Below are 20,983 nucleotides of genomic sequence, written 5' to 3'. Positions count from 1 at the left end.
ATCGAGTCCCCATAGTTCTTCTCTGCAGAACTCAGACACAGTCATTTTAGCCTGGACATCATCCAAAGCAGATGGTACCACACGCTCGCCTCAGTCATCAAGAAATCTCAATCATGCTCCCACAGAATGTTTGACTTGAACTTACATAACTTCCTGGTGCCCTTTCCAAAAAAAAAAGTGGTCAAATGTACCCCTAATGAGTCAACTTCTTTTACTGGATTGTGACCTGTAAGCCAATTAAATGTTAGGGAATGCCTACCAAAAATGTTGACTTTGGTTTTACAACTATCAACCTTATGTCTTCTTGATAACAATTACATAATTGGGCCAGCTGTCTGTTAAGGAAACTCCAGGTTCACAATAATAAAACTATGTCATGAGGCAGCTCTTAGCCTACAGTAACATGCAAGACACTCTGATATAAAAACGAAAAAGTTGTGCCACTTCAGAAGCATATCATCTAGTAAGAGGCTAGACAGAGCAAAGGAAGAAGGAAGGAAGGAAGGAAAGCGAGGGAGGGAAGGAAGGAAAAAAAAGGGAGGGAGGGAGGGAGCGAAAGAAGGAAAACAGGTTGAGTATCCCAAATCTGAAATCTGAAATGCTCCAAAATCTGAAACTTTTTGAGCACCAACATGACACAAGTGGAAAATTCCACACCTGACCTCATGTGATGGTTGTAGTCAAAAGTTTGTTTCATGCACAAACTTATTTTAAAATATTGTATCCAACTGTCTCCAGGCTATGTGTATGAGGTATATGAAACAAATAAATTTCATGCTTAGACTTGGGTCCCATCCTCAAAATGTCTCATCATGTATATGCAAATATTCCTAAATCCAAAAAAATCTGAAGTCCAAAACACTTCTGGTCCCAAGCTTTTCCGAATAAGGGATACTCAACCTGTCTTCTCACTTTCATCTTTGCAGTACCAAGTGAGGTACCTGGTAGAGAATCAACATTCAATATCTGTCTCAACAAATGTGTTATTTACCTCTAAAATGTTTACCTGAGTACAAACAGATGAACCACACACAGATATCTAGTCAAATATAATCTAGTCAAATTGTACTTCTTGGCACTGTAATTTAACTGCTTTACAAAAGATGATTTACAAAAAGACACCATTGCAAAGTAGAAATAAATCATTTTAATATGTATTTTTCACTTCTGTTAATTGATAATTGATTTCTACACAAGTGTCTGCATCCAGTTTGACTTGCTTCATATTTATTTTCCAACATGGCGCAATCTTCAGCATGAGGTGGTGAAGCTGTTTAATCTTAAACAGCAAAAAGTACCTTGTCCTCAAAGAGCTTTATCAACTTGAACATTTTCAAAGAGCGCTATAAGGCAGCTCAGCATGGCAGTTTTTGACTGAAATCTCTTGTCTGGAAGATGGCAAAATAGACACGGACCTCCCCGAGCCCACTGGTTGCTTGTATTCATATCACAGCTCGCTTGGGTAAGTGGTAACGACAGAATAATAAGCAGATTGCTCCAAATCCAGCTGGGTGAGACAGCTTCATTTTTGGAAAATCAACTGAATCATGAAAACCTTCCTAATGGTATAATTTGTTCCAGAGTTCTTTTGATACTTAAGAAGGGACATATTAATCCTTGTGCACAGTCTTTTATTATAAGCACTCTTATTTATGGCATTACAGAGTTTTCTCCTCCAGCCGCCATTCTCTGGTGAGGTGACTGTATTCCATGCAGGATAGAAAGTATGAAGAAATCTCCTTTCTAAATCAGGGCTGGTGACAGCCCTCTCATTTCCTGCCAAATGGATCAGACCACACTTTCAACCCTATGGAAAGAAACAGGAACAAAACACAGGATTCATTTTTAAATGTCCTATCACTTTCCTCCACCCCAAACAAACAAAATGACATCAGAATTGAGTTGTGCAATTTACAGTGTAGTTTAAGATGGTGCGAGCAGGCTGCTGGAACCCTGGCACTAAATGGCCGGGAAGCCATGGCAGCCATAAGGGACTTGCCCCATAACATCTGGCCTAGTTAAAAAATAAATAAATAAAAAAGAACGTTGCCACAGATTACAAGAGCTTTGGTGAATAAACGAGAAACCTCTTATTCTTGGCTAACTTGGATCCTCTTAAAGGAACTAACCATTCAGCCATAAAGGGAGCTTTTTAGCCCTTGTGCAAAGCAGAACCCCACATCAATTCAAATAGCTGACAAGTAAACACTCCTTTCCCATGAGGGTAGTGTTTAAATAGGTGCTTGGTAAATAAGTCTGCCAAACAGCTATTCACGTCTCATATCTAATCGCACATTTGTTAACATTTTTATGCCCTCTTATCAAATGGAAAAGAGGAGCCTGGCAAATGAGAAAAAAGTATTCTGGAGTGAAATATTAGAAGGAAGTCTTGGGTGGCATCTATGAATGGCAACTGTTGAGAAATAAATAGCAATCGCAATCTTGTTTCTAAGCTAAAAGGCATTTTCCCACTCTCCATGCCAAGGCAAACACACACAAACCACACAACACAGTCGTACAAATGAGATTTGGTTTTGATTTTTTTTTTTTTTCAGTTTACCTGGTGGCTGCACATCCTCCTGAACAATTCCAGCCCGATTTATGGCTTGTTCCTTCTCTGAGAAACACAAGAGAAAAATCATTCATTAGAAAGGGGCGGGGAGGGAGAAATCTTTGTATTTACATGGGCCAATGACACGGGACAATTAGAAAACAGTATTTATGACTGCTGTTAAATTCAGATATGCTATTATGCAAAGCTTTTAGGTTGTGGAAGTTAGCTCCTATAATGCAAGAGAGATTGGGTATTTTCAAAAGAATAAAGAAATCCATACTTCAAAAGAAAAGCTCCCCAACTAACATCTTTTCTCTATGATCTCAGCATTTTGGAAAGACAAGAAAACAACAGCAAAAAGAACAATTTTGAAAGAACTGGTGGGCGTGGTATCACGAGGGGAAAGCTGCTGAATCGAAGGAGCAAGTACAATTAAGACAACCGTGTAGTTTATGTCTAAAGTGCGCTCCACTGAAGGACTAGACTCGGTGCTAAATATGCTATGTTTTTGATAGGAAATAGAGCAGAAAATTAATCTTTGGGTGGGTGGCTTTGGTTTGGATAATCGAAGCTTCCCTAATTGATTGCAGGTGCTGTGCCAATTAGTAAGCACATTGTAGTGACAGCAACTAAGCCAGTCTCTTTGGAGATGTCCAACAGGCAAGGGCCAAGAGAAACTGGGCATTTGGTATCTGCGGGCTTAAAGCACTCTGACACATCTAAGTGGTTTAGAATAAACCCAAGGTCTGTGAAAACAAAGAGTTATTATTTTAAGTATCTTGACAAACAAATGGCAGCTTTTCAGGAAAAAGCCTTAGAGCCAAAGGATGTTTACCACTAAATTATAGTAATTAAATGTTGTAATCGGACCTTTGTTTCAATCAGGCTGACAGTGTTTCTTTAAATCCACATTTAGCTCTTATTTAGTTTTGGGAATTTTCTTTATTTTGGCCTCTGGATTCCCATAAAGTTACACAGACATAAAGGTACAAGAAACAGGGTTTGGCCAAATCTAATATTCATTGAACTTGCCTCTCTAGTCATGTGACAGAAAGTCAATCCTAAATGACGGACCTGACAGTTTTATCAATACTAAGTTTTGCTGTGGCAAATAAAACACTAGGCAATGGGGATTATGGGAGTCCTGATATCCAAGTCGAAGAGGGACAGAGAGAAGACAGGATACTGAGGCCAATTACCCAATGGTTTCACTGTTCCTCTCTGAAAAGTAGCAGGTGAATGGCAACCAAGACTCTCTCAAGAGAAACCAAAAGATTTCTTCCATCTAGAGTAGATACTATGGAGCCTCTAAAGTGTTGGACTTTCTGAAATAACTCAACACAAGAGGTGTTCTCATTTCTTAAGATATTAAACCATGGTTGAACTGAGCCCCACCACCCTATCAACATGTAAGTCTCAAACTATGGACATCTCGAACATGCTCTTGGAAGATGCCAACATGTAAAAGCCCACAGTCATCAGTCAGGAGTGAAAACAGAAATAATTTTCTATATCTAACTAAAAGGTCCATTTTCTGATACTACGGAGGGGAGATTTGAATTTTTAAAAATAATTATCAGAAAGCGTTCTCGACATAGAGATTTAATAAAATCAGACATCCTGGTGTACCAAACATGTTCTCCAAGAGGCAGGTACTGCAAAGCAAAATAAGCTGGCAAGCTGCCAAGCATCAAAGGACGCTGACTTCTGGTGGCAAGGACAGAATGCCTAATTGTGTTCCAGCCTCTTATGATGCAATGGAGAACCAAGTGAAGAGAAAGGAATCCCTGTCTTCACACTTTCTTGCTAATTGCTAATGAGGTTGAAGAGAAGCTGAAGATTTATTTTAAATAGCCCATAATCTCTTTATAATCCTTGTCCTAATGCAACCACCTCTGCAGTTTGCCTTGGTCAGGAAATTTAAACCACTTTGCTGGGCCAGGTCCTACCAGATGATAACCAGGTATTAGCATCCTATCTACATCCCCTGGTTCCTTAATCCATTGATGTTTTATAAATACTCTAAGGTCAAAGCAGTCTTATGTAAATTCATGCTATAACACAAAGACACTTTATTTGTGAATGCAGAATACGCCGAAGGGAAAACAGAAACTAGTCCCTCACGATTTAGCAGTGCATCCTGATTGAGGTTGACAGTAAGTTTCTATTTCCCTATCTTTGGAAAACAGCAAATGTATATAAACCTCAGGAATAGGGTAATGGCAGAAGTCAGGGGTTTAACTACGTAAACAAGTCAGGATAAGCTTATTACCAGCTTCAGCAGTGAGCACATTTCTATCACGAGTGAAATGACTTAAACCCAACTATGGAACACCGGGTTAAAAAAACTCCCCACTCCAGTGTCTCAGCAAGCCCGACTCTGCCCCCTGGTGCTAAGGCAGTGGTGTGATTTGGAGTTTTAATTGAGGATTGTTATCTCTAGTCAAGGGACCAAAGTATTATTAAAACTGGTAATTATTAAAACTAGTAATACATGCCGACTGGCTGAATTTAGTATGGTAGTAAAATAATCTACCTAATAATGTTTAAGTCTTTGAAGACAAAAACATATCCTTGTATTAAATGTCCACACCGGGAAATAAATCGACTGTGTGACTTGTTACTTGAACATTTATAAGCATGCACACAATGCAGGATACTCAAGCCCCAGCTCCCTCAGCAGTCTTCAGATTACTCGCTGAGGGTGCTCTAGTGGAGGACCAGCACATAGAAACCTAAAATAAAAAAGCAAACGAAAGCTGGTGCAGGGTATGACCTCGGGAACCTACCTCCCCACTTCCTCTTGCCAATAAACAGTTAAAATAAAAGCAACTCGGCCGGGCACAGTGGCTCATACCTGTAATTCTAGCACTTTGGGAGGCTGAGGCTGGCGGATCACTTGAGGTCAGGAGTTCAACCAGCCTGGACAATGTGGCAAAACCCTGTCTCTACTAAAAACACAAAAATTAGAGGGGCATGGTGGCAGGTGCCTATAATTCCAGCTACTTGGGAGACCGAGGCAGAATTGCTTGAACCTGGCCAGGTGGAGGTTGCAGTGAGCCGAGATCATACCACTGCATTCCAGCCTTGGCGAAAGAGCAAAACTCCATCTCAAAAAAGAACAATAAATAAAATAAAAGCAACTGACATCTTGAGTTGTGACAAATGGCAACATTGGAATGTGTGCTGTATATTCCACACAAGTTGAATATCCTTTATCCAAAACTGCTTGGGAACAGAATTGGTTTGGATTTAGGATTTTTTTCAGATTTTGGGATATTTGCATATGTATATAACAAGATGGGATGGGATCCAAGTCTAAACATAAAATCCATTTGTTTTTATACATCTTATATACATAGACTGAAGATAATTTTATACAATGTTTTTAACAATTTTGTGCATGAAACAAAATTTATATTAAGTACTTATGTCTGGAATTTTCCACTTATGCTGTCATTGTGGAGCTCAAAGAATTTCAGACTTCGAAGTATTTTCCATTTTCAGATGAGAAATGCTCAACCTGTAATGGCACTGTATCAATATTAAATTTCCTAAATTGGAAAACTGTATTGTGATTACGTAAGAGAACGTCCTTGTTCTTTGGAAATACAGGCTGAAGTGTTTAGGAAATGAAAGCTCACGATGTCTTCAACTTACTCTTAAATAGTTCAGCAAAATAACAGTAATAATTACAATATATGGTACATACAACTGTCTGTATATATCTACATATGTGATATATAGGGGGAGAAAGCAAACGTGGGAAAATGTTAACAACTGGTGCATCAAGGTGAAGGATAATATAGAAATTTACTGCACTGTTCTTGGATCTTTGGTCAGTTTGAGTTTCTTTTTTTAAATTTATTTATTTTTGAAATTGAGTCTTGCTCTGTCACCCAGTCTGGAGGGCAATGCGGCATGATCTCGGCTCACTGTAACCTCTGTCTCCCAGGTCCAAGCGATTCTGCTGCCTCAGGCTCCCCAAGCTTGATTTTCTTTTTACATAACTGTAAAACACCCATAAGAAAGTCCAACACCATTCTGACTACTCCATGGTGGTTATTTCAAAGTAGCTATCTTTTTAAAAGGAGCAAATATAAAATTATTTTTTAAAAAAAGCTTTTCAGTGCACCCATGTTGCTGCTGTTACCTAGACACACGTCCCACCTGCCTCTGGGGTATTCCGGAACTGGAGGTTCACTGGTGGCGAGTGTGAACCAGGGGCCAAGGGGAAGCCTATGACCACAGGAGCAAGTGTGACCCAGTTGGCTGAAGGGGACCAAATGGACATGGTGACAAGAGAGAACCAGAGGCTGAGGGGAAGCCACATGGCCACAGGAGCAAGTGTGACCCAGCTGGCTGAAGGGGACCAAATGGACATGGTGACAAGAGAGAACCAGAGGCTGAGGGGAAGCCACATGACCACAGGAGCAAGTGTGACCCAGCTGGCTGAAGGGGACCAAATGGACATGGTGACAAGAGAGAACCAGAGGCTGAGGGGAAGCCACATGACCACAGGAGCAAGTGTGACCCAGTCGGCTGAAGGGGACCAAATGGACATGGTGACAAGAGAGAACCAGGGGCTGAGGGGAAGCCACATGACCACAGGAGCAAGTGTGACCCAGTCGGCTGAAGGGGACCAAATGGACATGGTGACAAGAGAGAACCAGGGGCTGAGGGGAAGCCACATGACCATAGGACCCAGTTGGCTGAAGGGGAACACGTGACCCCTGAAGCACTGCGCTCCTCCCAACAGTGTAAACATGTCTGTTTCCTCACCAGAGCCTGTTTGAATCCAGGGAACTGTGAAATGCGTTGGAAAACAAGACCCAGTCTGCCTGTGCATTTCATTTGATTACATGGTGAAAGGAATGAAAAGCATATTCTAAGTGCCTGGCATGTAATAAGGAAAATGCTCTTACAAGGTAAGGATTCCTTCTGCATCAGATGATTTCCAGGACCCTGTCCTGCCTGGACGTGGCACCCTTTTGGGGAGGGCCAGCGAGGCACAGCAGAAATGGAACAGGGCTGAGAAGGAGCAGAACTGAGGCCTCACAGCCCTCCCCCGTGGCCTTGCACTTGGCTGGCTGTTGAACATTCTTTACTGTCTCAACGCATCGTGAGACAGGGCATTAAGTACAGGCAAGGTCAGGGGAGTTACGGTCTAGTGTCCATGCAGCAACTAACGTGCTGAGTAACCTTGGACAAGTCACTAAATGAGGGGACAAAAATGAGCTCAAGCCCCTTCTGCTAAAACCCTATGATTTTATGCTTCTGAACATCCAACTAAAATTTAAAATGAAGACGATAACAGAAAATGATCTTATTCTGTCTAATTTCACAAGCTGGCCTCAAATGCATGTTATTTATAAAAGGCCATATTCAGGGTCACTGTTTAGTTCCAGGAAACAAAGACAGATGAGCCTAACTGTGCTCTTCCCTAACTGTGGCCTTTTGAGACAAAACAGGCTATGCCAACAGGGTAAAAGCTAAAAAGCGTCTGGGACTCCCTCCAGAAGTACAGCAGAACTGTACCGAGACTTCTGGTTTTGGGTCACTGACCCACTAATGCCATCATCTGCCCAGCACTCATTTCAGTACTTGAGTTATCACGTACAGAACTGACCTTGTACTCCACATAACACTTAGGAGAGCCTTGCTGAGTTAACGAAAGAGCTGAAGATCACACTGAATGCCAAAATGAAATCCAGTAAGGCAGTATGGTGACAGTGGCTGCCTGCTTTGCAACCATGGAAGATCTCCTTGGCTTTGTTTTACCTAGGCAGGCTTCCCCTTCTTTTCTGCTGCCTGTATGCTTGTTTCAGCAGAGACCCTGGAAACTACCTGTCCTCTACCCATGCTGACACAGCTGAAGGGCCTGAACTGATCTGACACTTGGCTGCACATGGTCTGCCTTACCAGTTGCTGGCCCTAAGTCTTGCTTTTACTAGTAACCCAGTTCTCAGGGACTAGGCTTCTGCCCTGTCCATCCGAGAATGATGGGCTTCTGCCCCGTAGTCTCAGAATCCTGGGGAATGAAATGTATGAAGGACGGTCAGAAGGGAAGACCTAACAAGCAACGCTAACAGGAGTAGCTGAAAGGCAGGAGCAAAAGAGCAAACCCAGGAGGACTTTCCATGGTGGAGAGGCCCAGGGAAGACAGTGTTCCAAGGAGGGAGAGGCTGGCCCAGAGTTGGTGCCTCTTACTCATAAATGACCTGACTTCCTGTATCACAGAGAATAGACACCGTCACCTGGAAGTACCCAGAACTTGCCCACATCAAACCTAGATAAGGCAGCATCCACGCTATCCTTCCACCCGAGCTGGTGGAAGAGGTGCCCTGCCTTTAGTCCAAGGCTCTTTCTCTGCCTGAGCTCAGGATCCCATGCTACCTCCCATGCTAGATTGTCTTCTCTTTTCAGCAGCATTCTCTGTCCAAGACTTTCTTGGCCTTCCATCTCGCCCAGCCAAAACTAAAACAAAACTCTTCTCAGACCCTGTGACCTACTGGATATATGACTTTGCCATTCTCCTCTGCATGCAGCCAAACATCTTTAAATAGTCAAGCTTAACACACTATTTACTCTTCAATCCACCACAACCTGCCTTCTGCCTACTTCCAAACCACTGAAAGCATGTTTAACAATATAACCAATCACTTTAACCTCTTTCTGTTAAATAGAAGAGATCTTTTCAATTATCGATTTTACTGTCTGTAAGCAGCCTAACCCTGCTGACCACACTCCCTTTTCACAAAAAGCTGTCTTTATGGGGCTTGTGGCTGCAGCCTCTCCAGGTTTTAATCCTGTCTAGCCACTCCTCCTCAGTCTCCTTGGAGGGCATTTCTCTTCCTCTGACTGCCTATTCTTCAGTTCTTCTGACACTGGTGTTCTCCAGCACACTGTCCTGGACCAGCTTATCCCTGACAATCTCTGAATGCTGCCTGGGACTCCTTACCTACTGCAGTGACCTGGTTCCCAGCCACGTGCAGATGATGCCCCACCTCCAGCTACAGTTCACATCCAGCGTCGCAGCCCCAGATCGGTATATCCCATTGTCTATGGGAAATCTCCAAGAGCACATGAGCTACCTCAATCTCAAAAGCTACCTAAATGCCCAAAAATGAACTAACTTGTCTTTTCGCCCCTAAAAACAATTCCTTCTTGTGTTTTCTTGCTAATGACCCGCAACTCCATCACCTCAGCTGCTGAAGCCAGAACACTGGGTGCCATTCTCCTTCTTTGCCCTCTGAATAATCAACCATAAACCCCTGCAAAGTTTACTTCTTTGCTTTTTTTAAATGAGACAGGGTCTTGCTGTGTTGTCCAGGCTGATTTAAATTCCTGGGCTCAAGCCATCCTCCTGCCTTGGCCTCCCAAAGTGCTGGGATTACAGGTGTGAGCCACCAGTCTGCTTAAATATGGCTCCCAAATGCAATCATTTCTCCCCACTCCCATAGCCACAACTCTGGTTTAGGCTACAGTCACCTCTCCCTGAGGTCACAGGAAATAGAGCCTTCCTGTACCTAGCCTTCCTGTCCCCAGATTTGACCGACCCAGCTTCTAGTTCACATACAATCAATCAGAGTGGTGCTTGTAAACAGTGAATGTGATCACTGCTCTTAACAGTCCTGTGTCGCTCAACTGTGGGAGCACATTCTGAGCAATGTGTCCTTAGGTGATTTCATTGTTGTGTGACCATCACAGAGTGTACTTGCACAAACCTAGACGTCGTAGCCTACTACACACCCAGGCTATGTGATACAGCCTATTGTTCCGAGGCTACAAACCTGTACAGCATGGTATTGTACTGAATACTGCAGGCAACTGTAACACGTGGTAAGGATTTGTGCATCTAAACATAGTTAAACTAGAAAAGGTATGGTAAAAACACTGCTTAAAAGGTTTTCAAAATGGTACACCCATATAGGATATTTACCATGGATGAAGGCTGCAGGACTGGGCATTGCTCTAGGTGAGTGAGTGGTGAGTGAATGTGAAGGCCTAGGATATTACTGTACACTGCTGCAGACTAAATACACACTGCACACTTAGGCTAACCTACATTTATTTATTTATTTTTTTTTTGAGACAGAGTCTCCCTCTGTCGCCCAGGCTGGAGTGCAGCAGTGCAATCTCAGCTCACTGCAACCTCCACCTCCCGGGTTCAACCAATTCTTCTGCCTTGGACTCCCAAGTAGCTGAGACTACAGGCACATGCCACCATGCCCAGCTAATTTTTTGTATTTTTAGTAGAGATGGGGTTTCACCATGTTAGCCAGGATGATCTCGATCTCCTGACCTCGTGATCCTCCCACCTCAGCCTCCCAAAGTGCTGGGATTACAGGCAGTCTACACTATATTTATTTTTAAAAATTCCTTTCTTCAGTAATAAATTAACCTCAGCTAACTTTTTTGCTTTATAAACTTTTTAATTTTTAAAACTTTTTGACTCCTATAATAACATTTAGCTTAAAACACAAACATGTACAGCTGTACAAAAATATTTTCTTTGTGTCTTTATTGTATAGGCATCTATTTTCAAATTATTTTTTCCTTTTTAAACTGTTGTTTGAAAAACTAAGATACAACACATATATTAGCCTAGGCCCACACAGGGTCGGGATCATCAGGACATCACTAGGTGAGAGGACGTTTTCACCACCATGATAATCTTATGGGACCACTGTCATACACGTGGTCTATCGCGGGCCAAAATATGATGCAGCACATGACTATACTTTAATAACTCTCCATGGCTGGACACCAAAGGGTTATTGGAGCACTGTAATTCAGCAAGTGGGATGATCAAATTTGGAGAATGGTTCAACAAACTTTTCAAAAACCACAGCAGAAGACCTGGAGTTCTATAGACTTTCCAACAAACAAAAACAGAGTTTCCCAGTTACGAATTCTTACCAAAGAAATAGTAACAGATGTAGGTAAGAAGGAAGAAAACTGAAACTGGAAAGGAGTGAGATGTAAGAAGTGTTGGTGAGTAACGAACTCAGGTGAAGATAAACTATCAGTGACCATATAAAATAGTGATGGTGTTAACTGATTTGCTGAGTAACAGGCAGCAGGCAGGACTAAAATACTATGTCAGATGCATGGGCCGAGGGTAAGGCATTATAAGGACCCTGCATTGTTCGAAGGTAAAGATATTGGCTAACCCTAAACTTTAATTACAAAAGAAGAAAAACAGAATTTAAAACTTTCAAACTAGTAGAGGGAGGAGAAGAATAAAGAAGGCTTGAGGCAGAAAGAAGAAAAAAGGAAGCATAGAAATAGAAAACACAAAATAAGGTGAGAAAAATAAATGCAAATATATCAGTCAACATAATAAATGAAAACGAATCCAATCCAATAGTTACAAGAGATTATCAGGTCGGATTTAAAAAAATCTAGTTTATGCTGGTTCTAAAATACTCACCTGAGGACAAAGGCTGCATGTATGAGGAGAGAAACAGGTAAGCTAGGAAAATATGAAAAGAAATCTGGGCTGGGCGTGGTGGCTCACACCTGTAATCCCAGCACTTCAGAAGACTGAGGTGGCCAGCCTTGCCAACATGGAGAAATCCCATCTCTACTAAAAAATACAAAAAAATAGCCGGGTGTGGTGGCGAGGACCTGTAATTCCAGCTACTTGGGAGGCTGAGGAGAATCACTTGAACCTGGGAAGCAGAGGTTGCAGTGAGCTGAGATCGTGCCAGTGCACTTCAGCCTGGGCATCAACAGTGAAACTCCATCTCAAAAAAAAAAAAGAAATCTTGGAGCACAATAAAATCAGATAAAATATAGATGGGGAAGAACAGTGGAGATAAAGAGAATTCTTATATAATGATAATTAGAAAAAATTATCCAGAATATTTTAGAATATATGCACCTAATAACATGGCCGCAGGATGTCCAAATACAAACAGAATTAGGAAGGTTGATCTGTAATTAACATACACAGATACAGAACTCTGTACCCAACAAAAGAATAGCCACCATTCCAAGCACACAGGGAATATTTACAAAAATCGACCTGTACCAGGTCACAAAGCAAATCTGGACCAGTGTCAGAGATCGAAATCATATAGTCCATATTCTATGACCACAAATGCAAATAAAATAGAAACCAGCAACCAAAAGTCACCAGAGAAGACCACTGTGGCTGCTGGGTAGAGAATGGGTAGTAGGCAGGGCACAATGGAAGCAGCTCAGTCCCAGGAATGGGTGGAGGGAGATGGACAGGACAAGGGTGAGAAGAGCATTATGGAAGGAAGTGATGACCAGGTTGTTTGATGAGGGTGAGAAGAGCATGATGGGAGAAAGTGACTGACCAGGCTGTTTGATGAGGGTGAGAAGAGCGTGATGGGAGAAAGTGACTGACCAGGTAGTTTGGTCAGGTGAAGCCAGCACCCAGCACAGTGCCAGGGACCTAGAGATTGCTAGGTTTCTTTTTTTTGTGGGGGGATGGAGTTTCACTCTTTTTGCCCAGGCTGGAGTGCAATGATGCTATCTTGGCTCACTGCAACTTCCGCCTCCCAGGTTCAATCAATTCTCCAGTTTCAGCCTCCTGAGTAGCTGGGATTACAGGCACCCGCCACTATGCTTGCCCAATTTTTGGTATTTTCAGTAGAGAAAGGGTTTCACCATGTTGGCCAGGCTAGTCGCAAACTCCTGACCTCAGGTGATCTGCCCACTTCGGCCTTCAAAAGTGCTAAGATTACAGGCATGAGCCACCGCACCTGGCCCAGGTTTCTTTTAAAAAAGAGAGCGAGATGCTAAATAAATGCTAGTTGAATGTGTTGGAATGAGTTGAAGCTCTGACCACACAGTGGGTTCCCATGACCTGATGATGAAAACCTCACCCCAGTTTACTGCCAGGTCAGTCAGCTCCAGGACTATCCACCTGCTAAAATCTACACATCTCACATTCCTGCTCTTGTGGCTCATTATTTTGTAAACATTTTAATAAAATATCTAATATAAGACTATAATAGGTTTCATACCTGTTACCTCATTTAATTCACCCCAAACCCTGTAAATTCACTCCAGTGAACTACACTGCTACAGACAAGGAAACAGGCAGGGCTGAGAGGTGAAGTAACTTACATGAAGGTCATTCATCTTGTAGGCTATGTAGATGCTCATATCCCTCAATGCCTTTTCTTGCCCCCTTAGAGAAGCAGTATGCTGTCTTGGTTTAGGAATTGAGGATACGAATTTAAGTCCCAGATCTGTGACTCATCAGCTGTGAGTCCTTGTGCAAATAATTCAACTCTTCCACACCTCAGTTTGTCCACATATAAAATGGGGGATGATGATCATATAGCAGCTGCCACAAAGGGCTGTTAGAAACACTAAATGGGTTAATATATATAGGAAGTGCTTAGAAGAGAGCCAGACATAAGTAAATGTCCCATAAATATTACCTGTTCAGCAATATTTACACGTTTAAAGAATCAGTTGCTGGGCGTGGTAGCTCACGCCTGTAATCCTAGCACTTTGGGAGACCGAGGCAGGTGGATGGCTTTAGGTGAGGAGTTCAAGACCAGCCTGGCCAACATGTCAAAACCCTGTCTCTACTAAAAATGTAAAAATTAGGCAGGACTGGTGGTACAAGCCTGGAGTCCCAGCTACTCAGGAGGCTGAGGCAGAAGAATTGCTTGAACCTGGGAGGCAAAGTTTGCAGTGAGCAACCAGAGGCCAGGCGCGGTGACTCACACCTGTACTCCCAGCACTTCGGGAGGCCAAGGCGGGCAGATCACCTGAGGTCAGCAGTTTGAGGCTAACCTAGCCAACATGGCGAAAACCCATCTCTACCAAAAAATACAAAAATTAGCTGGTGTGGTGGTGGGAGCCAGTAATCCCAGCTACTTGGGAGGCTGAAGCAGGAGAATCGCTTGAACCTGGGAGGCAGAGACTGCGGTGCGCCAAGATCAGCCCACTGCACTCCAGCTTGACAGCGAGTCTCTTTTTTTCCAAAAAGAAGGACAGGAAAGTGGGAAGGCACAACAGACTGTCTTCCAGTTAAAAATGCAGATATTATAGTTACATTCACTAAATGTTCACCTACAGATGAACATCTCCTGATTTGTCTGTCTCAAGGCATTCAGACAGCCACAGATTCTGGAGTATCTCTAGAAGCCTGTTACTGGCCCATATCTTGACCATCTCATCTCAAGCAGGGTTTCTCAACCAAGGCACCACTTGAATTTTAAACTGGGGAATTCTTTGTCACGGGGTCTGTCTTGTATGCACTGTAAAAAGTTTAGTAGTATCCCTGGCATCTATCCACAAGATACCAGCAGCAACACTCAACTCCCCGCCATCTCAAGTTGTGACAAGCAAAAACGTCTCACATTGAGCCAAATATCTTGAGGGACAAAATCACCCCTAGATGAGAACCACAGCTCTAGTTTTCAGAACTGACTTTTCCAATGGGATGCAAAATAGACCCTCTGTCCCAAGTTCTAGTGGCCTTAATATGATCGCCTGGGGCAGGCGTCCAGTGAAGGATGAGGAAAATAGATCCCATAGGGCTCCACACAGCCCACCTTACTCCCATGCATGGTGCATGCAGATAAGCTGGAAGGCAGAATACACAGAGGCCATTTCAGTCTTGCCTGATAAAAAGAAGCTACAGGGAAATCCGAGTGTGTACTTAAAAGGCTCTGCCTCCAGAAACCAACTGCTGTAACATTTGTAATGGGCAGATCGTTTACACGGGACTTCGCCTTCAATTCGCCAAGCGTTCAATGTCCGTTAATATTCCCAAGGGGCAGGGTTGGCCCTCTTCCATCTTCAAGATGATTCAGGCTTCCTGGTGAACAAAATGAGCCTCTAATGCCTAATATTTTCTCCCTGACAGATGGTTTCAGATGTATCAAACTGCCAATCCTTGCTGAGGTATAGGTCTCAAGGAAGGAGAGTTTGGCTTTTATAATGATACGACTGGAATGATTAAGAAGGAAAATTACTCCCAGGAGATTCACCATTACCATGTGAGCAACTGGCTTAAAACGAAGGAAGCCAGCAGAATCGGAAACACGATTTGAGGGAAAAGGAGAGAAAAAAACTAAAAATCCCAGGTTAACAGTTTGGGTTTGAAAAGGTCCCGCTCAAAAAACATCTTTGGGAGTGGAAATGAAGTGCAATAAAAGCACCTTTCCACTCACGATAATCAGGGTTCCATCTGCCTCCCCAGTCACCATTCCCAGCCTGCGTGCTCACAGGAGACTCTGGACAGAGGCCTGGGGTGGTACATATTTGCCTTGCCACTTACTTGCTGTGTGACCTTGGGCACGTTATAAAACCTCTGAGCCTCAGTGCCCTCGTTTGTAAAATGGGTATATACACGTCAAGGTGAGCTTGTGCAAATCAAACAACCCAAAGTATGCCTAACCTGATGTATGATAGGCATTCAGTGAATTTTAACTGTAACTATGAACTAGTACTTAGCGTCGACTTATGTGTGGACTGCTTTCATATACATGACCACCTGAGTCTCACAGGAGGCTCGGCATTTTAGTAGAAATGATGTAGTTATGAATATTAATAGATGAGGATGCTGAGGGTCCCAGAGGTTGAGCAACTTGTCCACGGTCACAAAGCTGCACACGGCGGGATTCGAACCCATGCTCTCCCTGACCCTCGTCCAGGTTCTTTCCACGGCACCACGTGGAACTCACGGACAGGGATGTGTGTTGGGGGGTCAGGTACCGCGCGGGGTCAGAGGTCACTCACTGTACTCCTCCAATCTCATTAGGGGCCGGAAGTAGATGGGATAGAAGGCGGCGCCGATCAGGGAGATGAAGCCGCCGAAAATGAGCGCGGTGCGCAGGTTCCGGGACATGGCGCCGGGCCTGGGGCTGCCCTGACCCGCCGACCGCCCCGCACTCTCGGAAACCTGGCTACCAACACTCGGACCGTGACCTCACTCGGAAGAGGCGGAGCGGCTTTCGCTTCCGGGCCTTGGGGGAGGGACGAGGAGGAGGGGCGGGGCGAGAGGCAGGGGTGGAGTCAGAGGCGGGACCTCAGTGCTGGGCTGGGCGGGGCCAGGGGAGGGGTGGGGTCGCAGATAGGGACCCGGACCCCGCCCTCCGCCTTCCCCGCGCTCCGGGGCTGCGCGGGCCGGACGCAGGATGTGAAGTGAGGTTAGAGCTGTTTTGCTGCGCTCGATTCCCGCGGGCCCCGTTCTGTCTGCTTCCCTTCCTTCGACCCGGCTCCTCCCTCAGCACCTCCACCCAGCACCCTCCAGACCTCCTTTATCATCCCTTTCTTCACCAGCCGGCTTTCTCGTCCTTCCCACGTTAATTTCTGATGTAGCGACTGCCCGCCATGCGCCGGATGCCCTCTGTGGCTCGCGCATTAAGCCTTCTATCAGTTGGCTTCTTTTACCGGAGAGGGAACCGCGGCTTTGGACTAGTCACTTGTCCTTCTTGAGGGAGGTTTGTGTATATGAGAGACAAAGGGGCACATCTCTGGCCCAAGAGGGTCTGCTGGGTGATTCTAAAACCGGAGCCGCGGGGCTTCTGCACCAAAACTAGCCCAAGAAGAACGTTGTTTCAGCATCGGAGAGTGTATCTTTCCTGACTCTTTTTGCATCCATCCTCCCTCCCTGTTCCCTGTGCTGGGATGTCGGGGTTATGAATGATTAGACAGGGATCAAGCCAAGGCAGAAAGCCAGCGTCCAGTCCCTTCCATGGGGCCACGCGCTCTGCTGTCGTGTCTGGGTGGAGGCCACTGAGGACAGATACCTGTTAACTCTTTATCAGATTGCCATCCTCTGCCCTCTGCACCTCACTGCCTTACAGAGGGACTGTGCCTGAATGTGACCCTCCCAGGGAGACTGGGCAGCTGAGACACATTCCTTGGGCCTCCACGCCTTTATAAATAGGAATTATGCCGGCAGCTGGGCCTGGGGAGCAAAGAAGAAATCTCTCTTGACCTCAGCAGCATTATTTAGTCCACATAGATTTACAAGCATTTCAAAATAGTTTGAAGAGCACAGGTTTCCTCTTTCTTTGTAATCTTGTAGTTGCATCAAGCTACCGTCTACCTCTGTGGCTCCACAAGCATGTAAATCAGTTATTCAATCTCTCCCCAGATTCATAGACTATCTGCCATGCCCCAAACACCAGGCAGAGTGCTAAGGGGACACAAAGATAAATAAGATGTGACCCCTGCTCTCCAGGATCCTGTTACATAGACGAAGAGATAGAACATATCCATAAAAAGATAACTAATGCCCGACATGGCCTGCTGCTGACAGGTGTTTTGGTCCTGCGGGCTACAGAAGTTCAGAAGAGGAAGACAGATAACTGTGCAGTGTGGCAGCTGCTCCTCGGGCACTTACAGCAGCTTGTTAGGGTGAGGACAGAAGACTTCATAGCACAGAGGGAACCTGTGACACCGGCTTTATATCACACGATGGTAAATACCCAGGTGAGGACCAGGCGCAGTGGCTCACGCCTGTAATCCCAGCACTTTGGGAGGCTGAGGCGGGTGGATCCTGAGTTCAGGAGTTTGAGACCAGCCTGGCCAATGTGGTGAAATCCCATCTGTACTAAAAATACAAAAAAATTAGCCAGGCGTGCTGGCATGCTACTTTAGTCCCAGCTACTCAGGAGGCTGAGGCAGGAGAATACCTGGAACCCGGGAGGTGGAGGTCACGCCACTGCACTCCAGCCTGGGTGACAGAGTGAGACTCTGTCCCAAAAGAAAAGAAAAGAAAATACCCAGGTCAGGTGTAAAGGGCATCTGTCATTTTAGCAGCCCAGCAGCCACTTCCCTTTTTACTGTGAATAGTACCCCAAATATCTTTCTGAGACTCACTCCTTTCTCACTCTTGGCCAATGAGAGAAACTAGAGCTCCCCATCCTCATTCTCCTTCTTCCCAGCTCTGAAAGTTAAGCATAAGGGCCTGACCAAGCTTCCTCATCACAGGGATGGTTGGTACCCAGGACTCAGTCTTGAGGTTAGTACTGATTAGGAATCAGTCCTGAGCAGCCAATGTAGTTGCATCCTCCTGGCCATATGACCCAAGCTCAGCCAACCATTGTCTATCCCAGCTACTGGAAAGCTGGATTTGAACTTGAGCAAATGAGGCTCCAGCTACTGGGGACCATCATTTAGGGACTGAGAAGGAAGTCAATACAGCAGCAGGAGGGCTGAGAGATGGGGAGAAACCAGATGCTAATGTTGCATTTGCGCCAGCTGTATCTCAAAGGAAGTCTACCCCTACCTAGACTGCTCACTAACATCAGCCAATAGAGTGCCCCTTTCTCTGAAGCCAGTTTGAGTTGGGTTCTGTCTTTTACAGCAGGAGTTCCAGATGAAATCTCTGAGGATGTGATTCCACTTGTATTAACACCTCCCTGAGCTGCAAGGCAAGGATTATACTATTTTATTTTATTTTAATTTAATTTAATTTAAATTAATTTTTTTGAGATAGTGTCTCTCTCTGTCACCCAAGCTGGAGTGCAGTGGTGCCATCTTGGCTCACTGCAGCTTCCGACTCTCTGGTTCAAGCGATTCTCCTGCCTCAGTCTGCCAAGTAACTGGGATTACAGGCATGTGCTACCACGCCCAGCTAATCTTTTGTATTTTTAGTAGAGACGGGGTTTCACCATGTTGGCCAGGATGGTCTCCATCCCCTGACCTCATGATCTGCCCATCTTGGCCTCCCAAAGTTCTGGGATTATAGATGTGAGCCACTGCACCCGGCCAAGGATTACTCTATTTTATAGATCTGGTCACTGACAACCAGAGACCAGAACTCTCTTGAGGTCACACAGCATTAGCAAACTCTCTTGAGGTCACACAGCATTAGCCGAGGTCTTGGCTCTTGTGATGTCTGACCCGAAATGCTCCTCCATGAGATCTTGCTGTCTCCATGAGCAAGCTTTGCAGGATGGCCAGCCAAGCCCTGCCCATGGGCACCTGCAAACTGGTAAGGAGGGTTGCCAGGAGAATAGGGCATCCTGGTGAGGTACCAGGAGTGCCTGTAAGGCAGGGACAGGTCCATTGTGGCAGATGAGCCACTCCCTCTCCAAGATGATGTGCCAAGTGACTCATGGTTTCTCTTGTCCCCTTCATGCTGATCTAAAGGCATTAGTTGACCAGCAGAAATGATTAGCCTGTCTAGATCATTTGTATAGATAACTGACATCAACACCCCAGAAACACAGTTACCTATCTGACTGGCCACCGAGTCCTGCCAAATGCAAGCTCATCTCCTTGATTCCAGTGTTTTCCCTATTTCTGAGAAAACCACACTCTTCCAGTCTTTCTTTTCCCACTGACTTATCAATTAAAGTAGCAAATACTTATTGTGTGCCTGCTCCCATGAAAAACATTGTACAGTTGATTGGGAACACAGAAGGAATCATTCAGTATTCGTGAATTCAGTAATGGCTCATTGAGCCAGGCACAACATGCCAGACACTTTTAGGTGCTGGTGAACACAGCGGTGAGGAAAACAGCAGAATCTATTGTCCTCATGGTGTCCACAGTCTGGCAGAGGGAAAAGACGTAGCAGAGGATAGTAATTGGTTTTTGGCCACCCAGTTTCCCTTAATAAAAGCTCCCGATGTCTTTTGGAGAATGACCTCTCATCTTGGCATTTTTGGATGGACTGCAATTTCAGGGGCCCTGTGTATTCCTAATCAATACTAACATCAAAATTTGTAGAACATTTGCCATCTGTAGTCAGTATCACAGGTTTGCTCATTTAGTGCTCAGCACCTGTGGATAGGTATTCCCATGTTCAGAGAGGGAAGCTGGGGCTACTGAGAATGACTTGGTCACGTGGCTGGTAAATGGCAGAGCCAGGATTCAATCCCAGCCTGGCTAGTTCCAGATACTGCTCTTAACTACCAATCTACAGTGCTTTGCAATGTCATGGAGCTTGTGTTGCCTGGGTGTGGGGGTGATCCAACAGGATCATTTTGGTCCAGTTGTTCTTTTTCTCTCAGAAATAAGGACCATGAAGATAGTGACGCAAAGACAGACAGCATTGTTGCAGTCGCTGTCTTCCATTGCTAATGTTCTGATGTGATTATTGTGTACCTCCCACTTGCCTGTAACCCTGGAGCTTCCCTGGTTGTTTCCCCTTGCAGTCTGATTCTTGAGTGTTCATTATATTCCACAGGCCACCCCATATGCTTCCAACAAACTCCCTTTGGACTTAAGTTAGAGTCAGTTTCAGTGGCATGCCACCAGGAGTGCTAACAGATACAGAAATTAACACAATTACCTCCTACACATGGCATGGATGAAAGCACTTGGGGCGTCATCACTGTGCTAATGTTTGGGAAAGCTAAAGGAAGTTTGAGTTTGGGGGAACGTACTTGTACAAAGGGAGAGAGAGATCCAGGGATGTAAGGAGACAGAATGCAAGTCAGATATGTCGGCAGTCCTAGTGTGCATATT

General features: G+C 44.7%; 1 protein-coding gene across 1 annotated transcript; it reads right to left on the bottom strand.

Moving 5' to 3' along the window:
- Window positions 1-1,132: 1,132 nt before the first annotated feature.
- On the bottom strand, window positions 1,133-16,497 carry SMIM20 (small integral membrane protein 20). The gene is made up of 3 exons (XM_064366180.1): window positions 16,295-16,497; window positions 2,561-2,617; window positions 1,133-1,807 (listed from the first exon to the last, which is right to left on the bottom strand). Exons 1-3 carry the CDS (start codon window positions 16,401-16,403, stop codon window positions 1,770-1,772), a joined length of 204 nt encoding a protein of 67 aa, XP_064222250.1. The 5' UTR covers window positions 16,404-16,497; the 3' UTR covers window positions 1,133-1,769.
- Window positions 16,498-20,983: the final 4,486 nt, after the last annotated feature.

The sequence above is a fragment of the Aotus nancymaae genome, unplaced genomic scaffold (assembly GCF_030222135.1).
Source record: "Aotus nancymaae isolate 86718 unplaced genomic scaffold, 86718_ANA_hifiasm-v0.15.2.pri h1tg000006l, whole genome shotgun sequence".
In the NCBI taxonomy this organism is placed as follows: domain Eukaryota; kingdom Metazoa; phylum Chordata; class Mammalia; order Primates; family Aotidae; genus Aotus; species Aotus nancymaae.
Note: the sequence above shows the minus strand (reverse complement) of the source record. Positions and strands in the feature narration are given on the sequence as shown.

Excerpts from the sequence above, each read along its gene's own strand:
- SMIM20 (XM_064366180.1), bottom strand. The coding sequence starts at position 16,403 with ATGTCCCGGAACCTGCGCACCGCGCTCATTTTCGGCGGCTTCATCTCC. Across the intron at positions 2,618-16,294 it reads AATGAGATTGGAGGAGTACA|AGAAGGAACAAGCCATAAAT; the intron begins GTGAGTGACCTC and ends TGTGTTTCTCAG. Across the intron at positions 1,808-2,560 it reads GGAGGATGTGCAGCCACCAG|GGTTGAAAGTGTGGTCTGAT; the intron begins GTAAACTGAAAA and ends TTCTTTCCATAG.